Below are 13,554 nucleotides of genomic sequence, written 5' to 3' on the forward strand. Positions count from 1 at the left end.
TTCATGATAAAGCTGCTTCATGTTCCACTACATCGCGTTTTTCTTTATAGCTCGGGCCACGGCTGCTACATGTTGCTGCTAACATCATGTTTGTCCTTTCAGCTTCTTGCCGGAGCCGCTGCATAGCGGCTGCTACAGCATGCCATCATTGCAGCGTCGCGCTGCAGCGGCTGAGTGTTTTCTGCTAACATGTTTCTCTTTATAGTTTCGTCCACTACTGCATAATTCCATGAGACCAGTCAGGAGTCGGTTAGCACTGGAGAGGGCATTGCTACTACAGCTTCCGCTACTTCTGCCGCTACCATGAGCTGCCAGCCTGCCAGCCTGCCCGCCCGCCCTCCCGCCCGCCTGCCTGCCCGCCTGCACGCGCCATATTCAGCAGACGGAAGTGGCCTACCGCCAGCCCGCCGCCTGCCTTCCCGCCCGCCTGCCTTCCCACCTGCCTGTCGGCCCTCCCGTCCGGCTGCCCGCCCGCCCGCTACAGCATCAGTTAATGCTATTACTGCTGCTACCATGAGCATGAACCAGCGCTGCGTCGTGCTGGAAGCCTGTGGTGCCGGCACATCTTCCGGAGGCGCTGTCAGGCTGCGACCGTCGTCGCCACCGCCAGGTCGCAAGGGAACATGGGAAGCTGCAGTTCCAGCACCAGCGGTGGGAACTCATTCCTCGCGCCAGCTGCAGCTTTCCCAGATGCCCTGAGGAGCCTCACTCTAGCAGGTAAATAGCAACGCATTTGCTTGTTCGATTCTGTGAGCGTTCAGCCGCTCTCTAAGCTTGCTAATAATAGGCAACCATAGTTACATAGCAGCGACTTACTTGTACTGAATGTTGGGCTTTAGCCGCTCTCTAGGCTTGCATAGCTTGCCTTTAAAGGTCAAGACGGGTATCTCGTGGAGATTCTCATATGTGCAGCAGCAGACTCTGCAGCAGAGCGCTCCGTGGGCTGCGAAAATTTCTCTGTGATCTTAAAAGTCAGCGACCTTAGGCGTGGTTTCATTGTTATGGTCAGCTAAAGCTAAGATTGTAATTTCTGCGGCAAGCACATGCGGTCACCAAGGCCAGGCTTAAGATGCGACTAGCACATGGCCTCTGAAGATTGCAGCTCGCAGTTTAAGCAGGGAAGGTACACCAGTGTCAGTCGCAGAACTAACTCTCCCTTCTGTCCTTTCATGTCCATGCTGAACACCGGGCTGTCTGCCCGACGTCCTCGTCACACGACCCCCGGAGAGAGCTGCCAGATTTGCGGCCCGCCCCTCTTCACTCTGCATTCTCTCCGGATCGGAGCAGCCACACCACCAGCACTTCTGGTGCCCTCAGCTAACTCAAGATCCTGCACGCCAAGCTATCAAGCACACACAACACAGGACTGACCGAAGCGTAATGGTTCCAAGCTGGAGTTGGACGCGTTTCAGTTAACGCTTCTGCTGCTGATGCTAATAGTGCTGCAGGCACTATTGGCAGGGTTGTTCCATAGGGTTTCATTTTGCTGCTTCTGCTGCGTTACTCGGGGCACGCGCCCCTGATAGGTTGCGTGTTTTATTTGCTGCTTCTGTTGCGTTACTCGGGGCATGCGCCCCTGATAGGTTGCGGGCCACGCATTGCATTGCGTGGCCCGTTGCTGCGCGCTCCAATATTTCTATCATGCAAAAGCTAGGTGGTTGCTGGGGTGTTAGTTAGGTAGGATGTGAAGCTGTATGGCGCTGTAGTTATATGAATTAAAGGTTTCATCGCTGCTTCTGGTTCTGCTGTCTATATATATATACGTCCATGTTGCTGCTCCCGCTTTTCTCTAGGGTGTTTTAGTATGGCTTCAGTCAGATTGCAGTATATCGTTATAGTCAGCAGTACCACCTTCCTCACCGTTGGTTCGGTCTGCCAGCTGCTAACATTCTTAATTATTAAATTGCTTTAGCAGTACTTATAGCGTTTTTGGCAAGCTGCCAATATCATTGCTTAGTATTTTGCCTTAGTAATATTCGCTCTGCCAGATGCTAATATGCTTAATTTTTTTTTTTTTTGCGTTAGCAGGAAAGGCAGTTCATAGTTTGCCCCGCAGTAATGATAACTTAATCGCTAGAGTCACAGCAGAGCTGCCTTCCTCGCAGTTGGCTAGCACTGGCATGGGATTCTGAGATTTTGGCGTGCTTTGGGGGTTTGTAGTTTTGGGGGGTATCGGGCCAGGGCTCGCTGTAATTAAGTTATGCCCTCGATGCTCATGGTAACATGAGGATCGTGGGTTCAGCGAGCCATGGCCCGAGGCAGAACCCCATGCCAAACCATGCTAACTTAGGCTATAGATTCTATGCTGTCTTATAGTAGAGCTAAGGTAGGCTGCCAATACTATGCGCTTAGATATAGGCTTAGATTCTATGCTGTCTCTATAGTAGGGTGCTCAATATGCCATGCTGTGTGATGCTTGCTTTCTGCTTCATTCTGGTCAATAAAGTATATCTTAACCCAAGTGATCGTCTCCTGAAATAGTGCGACGATTCGTAAGGATCAAAGCTAGTTCAGGGGGCGGTCCCAAGGGAGCGCGCGCGCGGAGGGGGGTGGGTCACTAGGTCCTGCCCCCCCCCTTACCCATAGTTCTTAGGGAAGTCAGATGGTGGGACTCAGTCTTGTTGCATAGCACTGCCCCGCCACCACCCCAGCGCCACCTTCAGGTTCTGCCTTAGATCCCCCTCGGGGGGTATCGGGCCAGGGCTCGCTGTAATTAAGTTATGCCCTCGATGCTCATGGTAACATGAGGATCGTGGGTTCAGCGAGCCATGGCCCGAGGCAGAACCCCATGCCAAACCATGCTAACTTAGGCTATAGATTCTATGCTGTCTTATAGTAGAGCTAAGGTAGGCTGCCAATACTATGCGCTTAGATATAGGCTTAGATTCTATGCTGTCTCTATAGTAGGGTGCTCAATATGCCATGCTGTGTGATGCTTGCTTTCTGCTTCATTCTGGTCAATAAAGTATATCTTAACCCAAGTGATCGTCTCCTGAACTGCACTTATGGAGCGTGTAGACATTTTGACTGTTGATGCTCGGTACACGCTGTCCACACAGTAACTACCGTTTGCCCTTTTCACTGGTGAGAGATAGGACATTATTTATTTATGTTCGGTCCATCCGAGTGAGTCAGTTCGCTCCCTACTCCCAACTAGGCCTTCATGTTTATACAGTATATACTGTATGCGTTTTTTATTAGTGACATAATGCACATACCAGTACCTCTATTTCTATCTGTAGTGGCCTACACCAGTGGTTCTCAAACATGGCTTAGGACACCCCTGTAGTATAAATAAACGTTTTCATCCAATTACATTGTTACTTTACAGCACCTTACATTTATATGCCAAATATGGAAATCTTTCCAATTAAGATACAGTTTATGTCACTGGTCAAGGAAAACTTGAGAGAGTATCAGTTTCCATTTTAGTACAGATCGAACATAAAACATAAAACATAAAATCCCAGCATTCCTATTCTGGGGAGAACATTCACCAAAAATAGCTGATCTCGAAGCTCACAATGCGCTGTGAGCTTGTAGATCTGTTATTTTTGGTGAAGAGACGTGGTGTACTCTAGGCTGGAAAAGATTGCGCAAAGTACAGTTCAACTCAGGTCTGTTTTAGTATAAGTGGTTAAACTGAAGGGATATTGATATTAAATTCCTAATATTATCAAAGTATTCTGAGGCACTTTGAGAGAAACCCTGGCCTACACTTAGCTCTGGTCCATAGCGTTAGTGGAGTTCTCCCTAACGCTATGTTCCTCTACCTCCGCTCCGGCTTGGCAAAAACCGAAAAACCTGGTTTTCTGGTCCGAAAATAACAAAAACAGTTTTGCTACACACCAAACCAAGGTATCAGTGAGGAGCTGAAAGCTTACTCTACTTAGTGGACGCAGTGGGCCCCCCATCAAGTACAGAATAAATAGTAACACTTAGTAAAAATTGGATAAGGATATAATATAAAAGACAGCATAAAGATGACTTAACATCTGGCCTGGCCCTCTGTGATGGTCAGTCCTCTTGGGCTGATCAGGTGCATAGTGTAGGCTAGCTCTGGTCCATAGCATTAGTGGAGTTCTCCCGCTTAAAATACATTTCTAGGGCGAAATAAAAAATATTCCACCGAATGGAGACACTCTTCCTGGGTGAAGACTGTTTTTATGAAACAGCGCTTCCAACGTCGCAGAGCTGAATAACACCCGACGAGACTAATGCTATGTTAATGCAGTCCTCACACCTGCGCGGCAGTAGTGAGTTGGCACTGTTTCCCGTGGAATATTTTTCATTTCGCCCTAGAAATGTATTTTAAGCGGGAGAACTCCACTAATGCTATGGACCAGAGCTAGCCTACACTATGCAACTGATCAGCCCAAGAGGACTGACCACCACAGAGGGCCAGGCCAGATGTTAAGTCGTCTTTATACTGTCTTTTATTATATTATATCCTTATCCAATTTTTACTAGTGTTACTATTTATTCTGTACTTGTTCTCTACAAAAAGAGACACACCCTTACCTGTGTCTCTTTTTCATTCTTACTGTGGTGTTGCTATGACAACATAAATTCCATCAGCATCAATATAAAAGGTCTGTCTTATCTATCTATCTAGATTTATACAGCCTGATGTAGAGTTTAGTTCCTCTGGTTATCCGACGTAGTGTCTGGGTTCTGCAAGGTTCTCGTCGGGTGCCAACAGTCTGCTTGGCACACAACAAGCTCGTCGCTGAGGGCTCCGTGGTTGCGTTTACGCCTGGCACATAAATCACACTTAATAGCACCATGCTTCCTGCCCCGTGGTGATATCAATAACCCACGGGCCTGTTCAGCACTCCCAATGAGCTATTCATTGGAAGTAGGCCTGTCACAATTATTACATAATCGTCAAATCGCAATTATTTGACACAATCGCAATTATTTTGTCATAATCGTCAATCGTTTCCATGTTGAAAAATGTCCATATATTTTCTAACATTTGAAAAAATTGTGGAAATAGCAGATCTACAAGCTCACAATGCGTCGCGATGCGATACATTGTGAGCGAAGGGTCAAGTGTGCCCCTTGAAACTGCTTGAAAGCCAGTATTGCATTTATCATTTTAAAAATGATTTAAAGGATATTCAAAGCACACAACGCCTCGCGGTGCGAGGCGTTGTGTGCTTGTAGATCTGCTGTTTTCACTACTGTTGTGCGAAAGCCTTGTATTATGATGAAGCAGGGCTTTACTTTGCAAAGAAACATACAAATTTGAAACTTGGAGATACAAGGTTTCTTCCCGACAGAAACGATATTTACACCCCCGTATTATGTTCGTGTGCCCATGGATTCTTGGGACATGAAAAGTGTGCCCATGCAGAAAAAAGTTTGAGAAAAACTGCTATATTGTATCGAAAATCGAACGGGATGGAATCGTGACCTTAGAATTGAAAGTTGAATCGAATCGTGGATTAGGCATATGGTGACAGCCCTTCTACTCGTTGTTTTCAGATGGGTTTAGTCTCACTATTCTGCCTCAGCAGAAGAACAAAGCAACCAGAAATGTGCCGTGTACCGGCGTCACAGCGTGCACTGATTTGAGTCCGTTTGCCGTGTATGGAGATCAAGGAGGAGAAGGGGGCGGTGACCTCTACGCTGACCTTGCCAGGGGAGAAATGCCTTATCTGTCTTCACTGTTTACCTTGCCTAACAAACGTCTCAGCAGCACACTGTTCACATAACCAAAAGAGGCACCGTACCTCTCGTCTGTACATACAAGTGACTCTCTATTACAGTGTGTGTGTGTGTGTGTGTGTGTGTGTGTGTGTGTGTGTGTGTGTGTGTGTGTGTGATGTATGATAGCTGATGTCTGTGTGAGATGATGCATTTCTAACTATGCGTATCCATCAAGTATGACTCCACCCATTTAAACAACTTTTAACCTGCTGTCTTTAAAGGTGAAACCTTTCAAAACACGTGTGCTCTCATCAGTGAGTCCCCTGTTCCATTCTACGGACCATTTGCTGTATATGCCATTCCCTACTCTCGCTCCCCACTACTACTGTCAAAATAAAGGCTTAATTTGGTCAAAAATAATACAATAATAATTCATATTATTTTTTATCTTTTATGTTTTTATTTTTGTCCTTAGGGCGTCTTAATGGTATTTTTGTCTAAGAATTAAAACATTTTCAAGAATAGTGATGCTACAGCTTGTGAGCTTGTAGATCTGCCATTTTCACTATTTGTCGCACACAGCGAAGTACATAGGGCTTAGGTATGTGTACTGTATATATTACATACTGTATATATTCATTATTACTCATGAGACCGAGGAGGATGTTGTGAGTGTGTGAGTGTAAACGTAGATGGAGCCCAGTGGAATTCCCCCAAAACACATTCACATGTGAACAAACTGCTGTGGCTTTCTTCTCGGAGCAGCAACAGGGAGGAGTGTGTGGACTCTGATGCCGGTCAAACACTTAGCCAAGTCTACAGTACATCCTCCAATACGTTTGAATTAAAAAATGCATAACTTTAAGCCACGTTTACGCTGCAGGCTAGCATCCACACATGCCCCTGTACAAGAAGACTCCACAAGTCATGCACTCCCTGACAAAATCCCAGCCCTTACCAAAATTGTCCTGTTGTGTTCTCGCATGGGGCGAATCGACGGGTCACGCTTACATAATTAATGTACAGTCAGGCTCTGAATCAAAACAAATGTGCTTGTCTGGTCGCTCAGTGTGTGTGTGTGCGTGTGTGTGCGTGTGCGTGCGCGTGCGCGTGTGCGTGTGTTTTCAGATCAGTCCTGTATATGAGCCAAGGGTGTGATTTCACATGTTGTTGTGAGAATATGTAAGCACAGTTTGTGTTCACAGCTTAGGTACACACAAAAAGTTATGTTACAGAGCACCCTGAGAAAACAGGGAGCTTGGTATTGTTCGACTTTGCACGCACACAGACGCGCACACAAGTTACACAGTAGTGACAGTACACACACACACACACACACACACACACACACACACACACACACACACACACACACACACACACACACACACACACACATCTGCAAGCTCCAACAAGATCTGTCTGGCACAACTCATAGGGGAGAAGAAGAGAAAAAGTCATGTGAGTGTGTGGATTAGGTCCTGTACGTTCAAACATCTGTGTGGGTGATATGGTATGAGTTTAAGTATAGGGTTGTGCGCGCGTTTGTGTATTTGCATAACCCCCCCGGCCCCCTCCAGCACATGTGTGGTGCCCACTGCCCTTCCCATGTGGATGGTAGTCTAGTCTCATCCTATGTGTGTAACCTGAACTGAAGACCAGCGCTGGTAGCAGTTAGGGATGGGACGATAGTCGTTATTATGGTTTATCGTGATGAAAAAACACTCACGATAATCGTATCGTGGAGATTTTAATTTATTGTGAAATCGTCTTCTGTCATGCACTGGGATCAATTCACCTTTTGGTGTTCCAGCATACAATAAGGTCAGACTAAAAAGGTCCTTTGTCCATCAGTCGACTCTAAGGCTTAATCAGGAGTTTGGCCAGGGGTGGGCTAGGTGGTGGACATTGCTCTTGTTTGTATTATTCTTATGTATGTAATAGTGTTTTTGTTCCTTTGTGTCAATTGTTTGTACTGTATATATGTTGACGCATACATGGCTGCTGTGTCGCAAGACAAATTTCAGTGTGAACTGACAATAAAGTACTATATCATATCATATCATATCATATCATTTTATTTGCCAAGCTGCATATCCGGTACGATTTTTAAACTCTCTATTGGTAAAACAGACCTGGAAATAACATACTTGATACTGTCTTTTTTTCACTCTCTATCAAATGTCTTTGCCAAAAAATAGCTGATCTACAAGCTCACAAAGATCTGCTATTTTTTTGCAAATGTTCTGCCCCAGGGTAATAGATGTTGGGGATATTTTGATTATCGCGATAATATTGTAAATCCAGGGTTCCCACACATTTTTACCAATTAATTTCCAAAACTTTTCCAAAACATTTACAGAATGTCGCTCCTATGCGCAATGCCCAAAGACAGGTAGTGTATGCCAGTGGTTCTTAACCTTTTCAGGCTGTGACCCCTGAAATAATCATATTTTAACTGGGGACCCGGCACCCTGACGAGCACTAAGAGTTGAGGAATTTTGTATAACACGTTTCTATTGTGAAAATAGCAGATCTACATGCTCACAGCATGTAGATTTTCACAATTCACGGCTATTTTCACAATTTCTGCCTCTAATATTTGACAATTTGGCCAATGTTTAATTTGTCATTTCAGAGGTATTAACAAAATCAATAACCAAAGACGATGCATAGCTATTTTTTCCAGGACCTTCCAGGGCCCTTGAGCAATTCCAAAACTTGTCCAGTACTGGAAAAATATTTTTCTAATTTCAAAATATTTCCAGGAATTTCATGACCGTGGGAACCCTGTAAATCGCAATTTCTTTGGTCACAATAATCGTGACATGACATGTTCATGTGGTCCCATCCCTACTGAAGACCAGCTCAGTGCTGGTAGCAGTTATTAGGATCACAGACAGAACCAGGGCAGACGGAGGGAGATTTCCTCATAGCAAACAATGGCTGCTGAAGGTCAGGGGTCAGCCTGTGAGTCAAAATCTGTTCAAACAGTCCTCCAGTGAACAAACTTACATTCATGCCTGGTAGCCAAGAGGCAGGATATTCACCGTGGTTTCAGCAGTGTACCGTGACTGGATTTGTGTTAGAAACGTTTCTTTAACCATTTATTACTCTGCTGCGCCCCTATTTTGGGCATGGTATTTCTAGCTGTAAGCTAAAATAGCAGATTTACAAGCTCACGTCGCAACGTGTAGATCATCTATCGTCTAGGTCAGTGTTTCTCAAATGGGGGTACGTGTACCTGTAGGGATATGTGGGGGTGCTGCAGGGGGTACAGGGGAAAATGGGAATGTGTATTTTACTGTTATGGGTAATGACAAAACATTGACAGTCTTTGTGTGAACCTTCTAATCTGAATTTGTAAAACTAAATTGCATCAATAACTTGACTAGTACAACTGTTATTGAATTGAGAAAGCAATGTTTATTTGCCATTATGCCGTTTTATTTTTGACATATTGGCATTGGAACTGGACTTTTGATGAGTTTTTGATAAGCAAAATGCTGTATTCAGGTGAAGGGGTACTTGGTTTCAGAAATCAGTATAAGGGGGTACGGCAACCAAGATATTGAACGTATAAAATGAGGATTAAGTGGTCAAATAAAATGTCAAAGATCCAGTGTAATGGTATGTAAACAACATCGGAAAAACAAGTTGTTTTAAAAGTTTGTATCTTCTCTATGACTTAAACCAAGTTATTGTTAGGCAATAAGTCAGCTGAATCAAGCCGTATAACTTGCAACATACAGTAACCATCAGGTAATGCACAAGCCTTTCTGGTGAAATCATCCATGTTGAAATAGGCTGCACCTACTGTAAGTGACATCATTTTCTTCTGTTTATACACAGGGAACAGTTGACATCCAGGAGTACATTACTTTCCATGATAGTTGGAAGTTTGTGTATATACAGTATTATAACGAGGCCCTCTCTTACAGCTGCAATCCATAACTTATTTGAATTTATAGTTTATACCATTTTATTTTAATCAAACTGTGTGGTAGATAGATATAACTTTATTGTTCAATAAGGATAGAGTTGTATTAACACTTATGTTGCAATGATTCTTTCTCTTCAATGTCCCGCGATGTCATGGTCTCCATAGACCTCCATGTAATTTATAGTGCACAGATCGTGCACGCCCATGCCTAGATGATGCACCACGTGTGTGCACACTGTTCACAGCTTTCAAACAAAAAAATCCGCTTGGAAATCCGTTCAGGCATTCATGATTTAGCAGCCATTATGTTTTCTTCAGATGTAAACAAACATGGCTGCCATGTTTGAAAGAATGGGTTGGTATGGGTGTTAAACATGCAATTTCGCGATCGCGATCATGCCTAATACATTTCTGGAGGTCCAAAAAAAAATGTTTGAAAAAAAAGAATTGAAAAAAAAAAAAAAAAATCTTCAAAAACGGCCCAAACTCGGGAAACTCGGGGTTGGCACAGGGGTGGTACCAATACAAACTCTGGAAACTCGGGGTTGGCACCAGATGTGTTAACATGCTAGAGTATGATAATACAATATAAATACACCATCTAAAGTCGTGGTCTCCCTACACTTCCATCGAGAAATTTAGACCCTGATGTCGGGTAGGACACTTACTAGTTGAGAAGTAACCCCGCCTGAACGAGCAGAATATTTCCCCATGGCCAAGGAAGGATTCGCTGTTGCTTGAGCGCTAGATGTTGTCGGGTGTTACAGATGCGAATGGCAATTGCCTCCCACCGTCAAGAGATATGAAACGTACTGACTGCAGTTTTAAATGAGAGTTGATGTGATGTTCATTGCAGTGGATCTTTGGCAACACATTTTGTCGACTTGCAGATCGGCACACAAAGGTTTCCATCCCGACAGAGACGATTTCATGAGATACCAAAAGAGCTGCTGCTGGCAAATAGGGATTGGGACGATATGAAAATGTCATATCACGATTATTGTAACCAAAGAAATCGCGATTTACGATATTATCGCGATAATCAAAATATCCCTAACATCCATTAGTCTGGAGCGGAACATTTGCCAAAAAATAGTCGATCTACAAATTTACAACGCCTTGCGTTGCGACGCGTTGTGAGCTTGTAGATCGGCTATTTTTTGGCAAAGAGATTTGTTAGAGAGTGAAAAAAGACGTATCAAGTACGTATATTATATTTACGTTTTACCAATAGAGGGTTTAAATGGTACCGGATATGCAGCTCGGCAAATAAAAGGGGAATTGATCCCAGGGCATGACGGAGGACGAGTTCACGATAAATTAAATCTCCACGCTACGATTATAGTGAGTGTTTTTTATCACGATAAACGATAATATCGCTTATCGTCCCATCCCTACTGACAATCACGGCAGCATTTTGCTTTGGGTCAAAATCTTCCCATCTAATCTGTAAAGATTGGTGGTCAAACTCACTGTATATATGCAGTACTAGAGGTTCGGGCTGCGTATACACAGCATGTACAGTGTGTTCTCTGAGGGGTCTCAACCACAGAACAATGGAGAAGCTGTAAACACCCATGAGAGACAGATTGGATCGTGTACAACACGGTACAGTAGAGGTTCACACACTTCCTCTCAGGTTTCCTGCCCAGGGTCTTACCGTGGCTGTTGCTCTGTGGGTGGGCCTGCTTGCCCGCCTGCTTTCCTGCCTTCTGCGTTCCTTTGTGCCCGGCGGGGGGCGGTGGCGCGTCCAGGGCCAGGTCCAGGCCTGGCCCCAGGCCCAGGCTCTGCCCGTTGGCGCCCGCGTCCTTTTTCTTCTTGCCCTTCAGCCAGCCGAACGCCCGGCCCAAGGACTTGCTGCGCTTCTTCTTGCGGCCCGCCTTGCTGAGCCTCTCCTGGGCGAAGACCTCCACCACGTCCTGGGGGATCAGGTCCCCCGTCCCCCCCAGGGAGTCCCGGTTTGACATGGCGCGTCAAAAGAGGACCTGCGCCCTTGAAGCAGAGAGAGAGGGAGGGAGGGAGGGAGGGAGGGGGAGAGAGAGATGGGGGTACAGATGGGGAAGCGAAAGAGGAGAATAATTGTGAAACAGAAATCCAAATATAAACGTTGCGTACACAGTCAAATAAAAAGAAAGAGAGAGAAAGAGATTTTTGAACAACTGGCCAACATAGGGACGCCAAGGTTAAAGTGGTTAAATTAGCACTCAAGGTATTTAATCACCACCATTAAAATAAATGCACTCAATGGAGGCTAATCACCACATGGACACTTTAATGTAGTTGTGGAGGAAAAAAGAAGAAGAAGAAAGAAACGCACAAGCTCCACCAAACTTTCAGTGTAACTATGGCAAAATCTTTGTTTTTCCAGACCTCTCTGTTCTGTTCACTCTGTACACTCTGTATGTGTATGTGTGTGTGTGTGTGTGTGTGTGTGTGTGTGTGTGTGTGTGTGTGTGTGTGTGTGTGTGTGCGTGAGCCCACACACCCAGCCTACACAAAACCCCCTCCAGCCTCTCCACCAAACTCCAGTGTTCTGCAGAGAACTGGCACAGTTCCCTTCATTCCACAACATGGAGTCATAATTCACAAAGCCCCACCCGGAGTTTCATACACTTTCACGCACACACACACAAACGCGCACACACACACACACACACACACACACACACACACACACACACACACACACACACACACACACACACACACACACACACACACACACACACACACACACACACACACAGAAAATAAACATACTGTACACACATGTACTGTACACCAAGACATTTTAACCATATGGCCTCCATTCCAAAAAATCGTTTCCCTTTCTTCATCTTGCAGTCATTGTCTTGCTTTTTCGCTCTCGTCTCAATGATCTCACTGCGTTCTCTCTCTCTCTCTCTCTCTCTCTCTCTGATTACTCCACCCAGCCGAACTCCCCTGCTCCCAGGCAGGTTTCCCAACCTCGCTGCTGGGGACACGGAGCTTACACAGCGCTCCTTCCAGCTGAGTGCTTTATGAGCTACGCTTATCTTCACATCACAAGCCAAGAAGAGGGAACGAGCCCTTCAGAGTTGAGAGGATGACGAGGTGAGGCCAGTAAACGGGCAGATGAGAGAGAGCTTGAACAAGAGAGAGAGAGAGGGGAGAGGCAGGGAGCGAGAGAGAGAGGGAGGGAGGGAGGGAGAGGGAGAGAGAATATCCCTCCCAATTGGTGCTCTGGTGGAGGATTCCCGACGTTCTGACGCGCACAAGTACGGGCAAACCTCTCTTCTAGTGCAGTGGTTCTCAACCTTTTCAGGCAGCGACCCCCAAAATAATCATCATATTTTAACTGGGGACCCACCCACCATGACGACTTCGAGCACTAAGAGTTGAGGCATTACATTTTGTATAACACGGTTCTATTGTGAAGATAGCTGATCTACATGCTCACAACGCCGGCGTTGTGAGCATGTAGATCAGCTATCTTCACAATATCTGCCTCTAATTTTGCCTCTATATGACAATTTGGCAAATGTTTAATTTATCATTTTAGAGGTATTAAAAAGTCCTTAAATTGTCACTTTAGAAATGTGCATAAACCCTCTATACACTTAAACCTTATATGTTAGTTTTCACATTAAGTTACTCATCTGGGGTCCCCCCCAAATAATGTGGGGACCCCCCTGGGGGTCCCAACCCACAGGTTGAGAACCATTCTGTTCTAGTGAACGCCTTGGCCCGAGGAACCCAACGAACGTGGCTTCCAGTAACGCAGAGTCCCCAGGAACAGATCCTCGCGGCACACCCCCAGCCGGTGCTTCCCCACGAGCCGAACCGCACCACAAAAACCCAAAGCCCCACGTCTCCTTCAGAATTACAGATCTCTCTAATGAGACTTTTCCCCCCATGGCTTCTCATTATCAGAGCTCGACTTAACATGAGGAGGGAACCGGGAGTTGACGGGGGAA

At 45.3% G+C, this 13,554-nt stretch overlaps 1 protein-coding gene across 2 annotated transcripts in view; it reads right to left on the reverse strand.

The window, feature by feature from the left end:
- LOC308306282 (uncharacterized protein) overlaps positions 1–13,554 on the reverse strand; it is a 68,331-nt gene that overhangs the window by 38,384 nt on the left and 16,393 nt on the right. The window contains exon 2 of one of the 2 annotated variants that reach the window (XM_080751185.1): positions 11,259–11,583. In XM_080751185.1, the coding sequence (XP_080607311.1) occupies positions 11,259–11,565 (307 nt within the window). In that variant the 5' untranslated portion in view covers positions 11,566–11,583. Of the gene's footprint in view, positions 1–11,258; positions 11,591–13,554 lie in introns of both variants that reach the window. The other variant, XM_080751186.1, reaches the window with a different exon arrangement.

Source organism: Nannobrachium achirus (assembly GCF_963921795.1).
Source record: "Nannobrachium achirus genome assembly, chromosome: 20".
Taxonomy (NCBI): Eukaryota; Metazoa; Chordata; class Actinopteri; order Myctophiformes; family Myctophidae; genus Nannobrachium; species Nannobrachium achirus.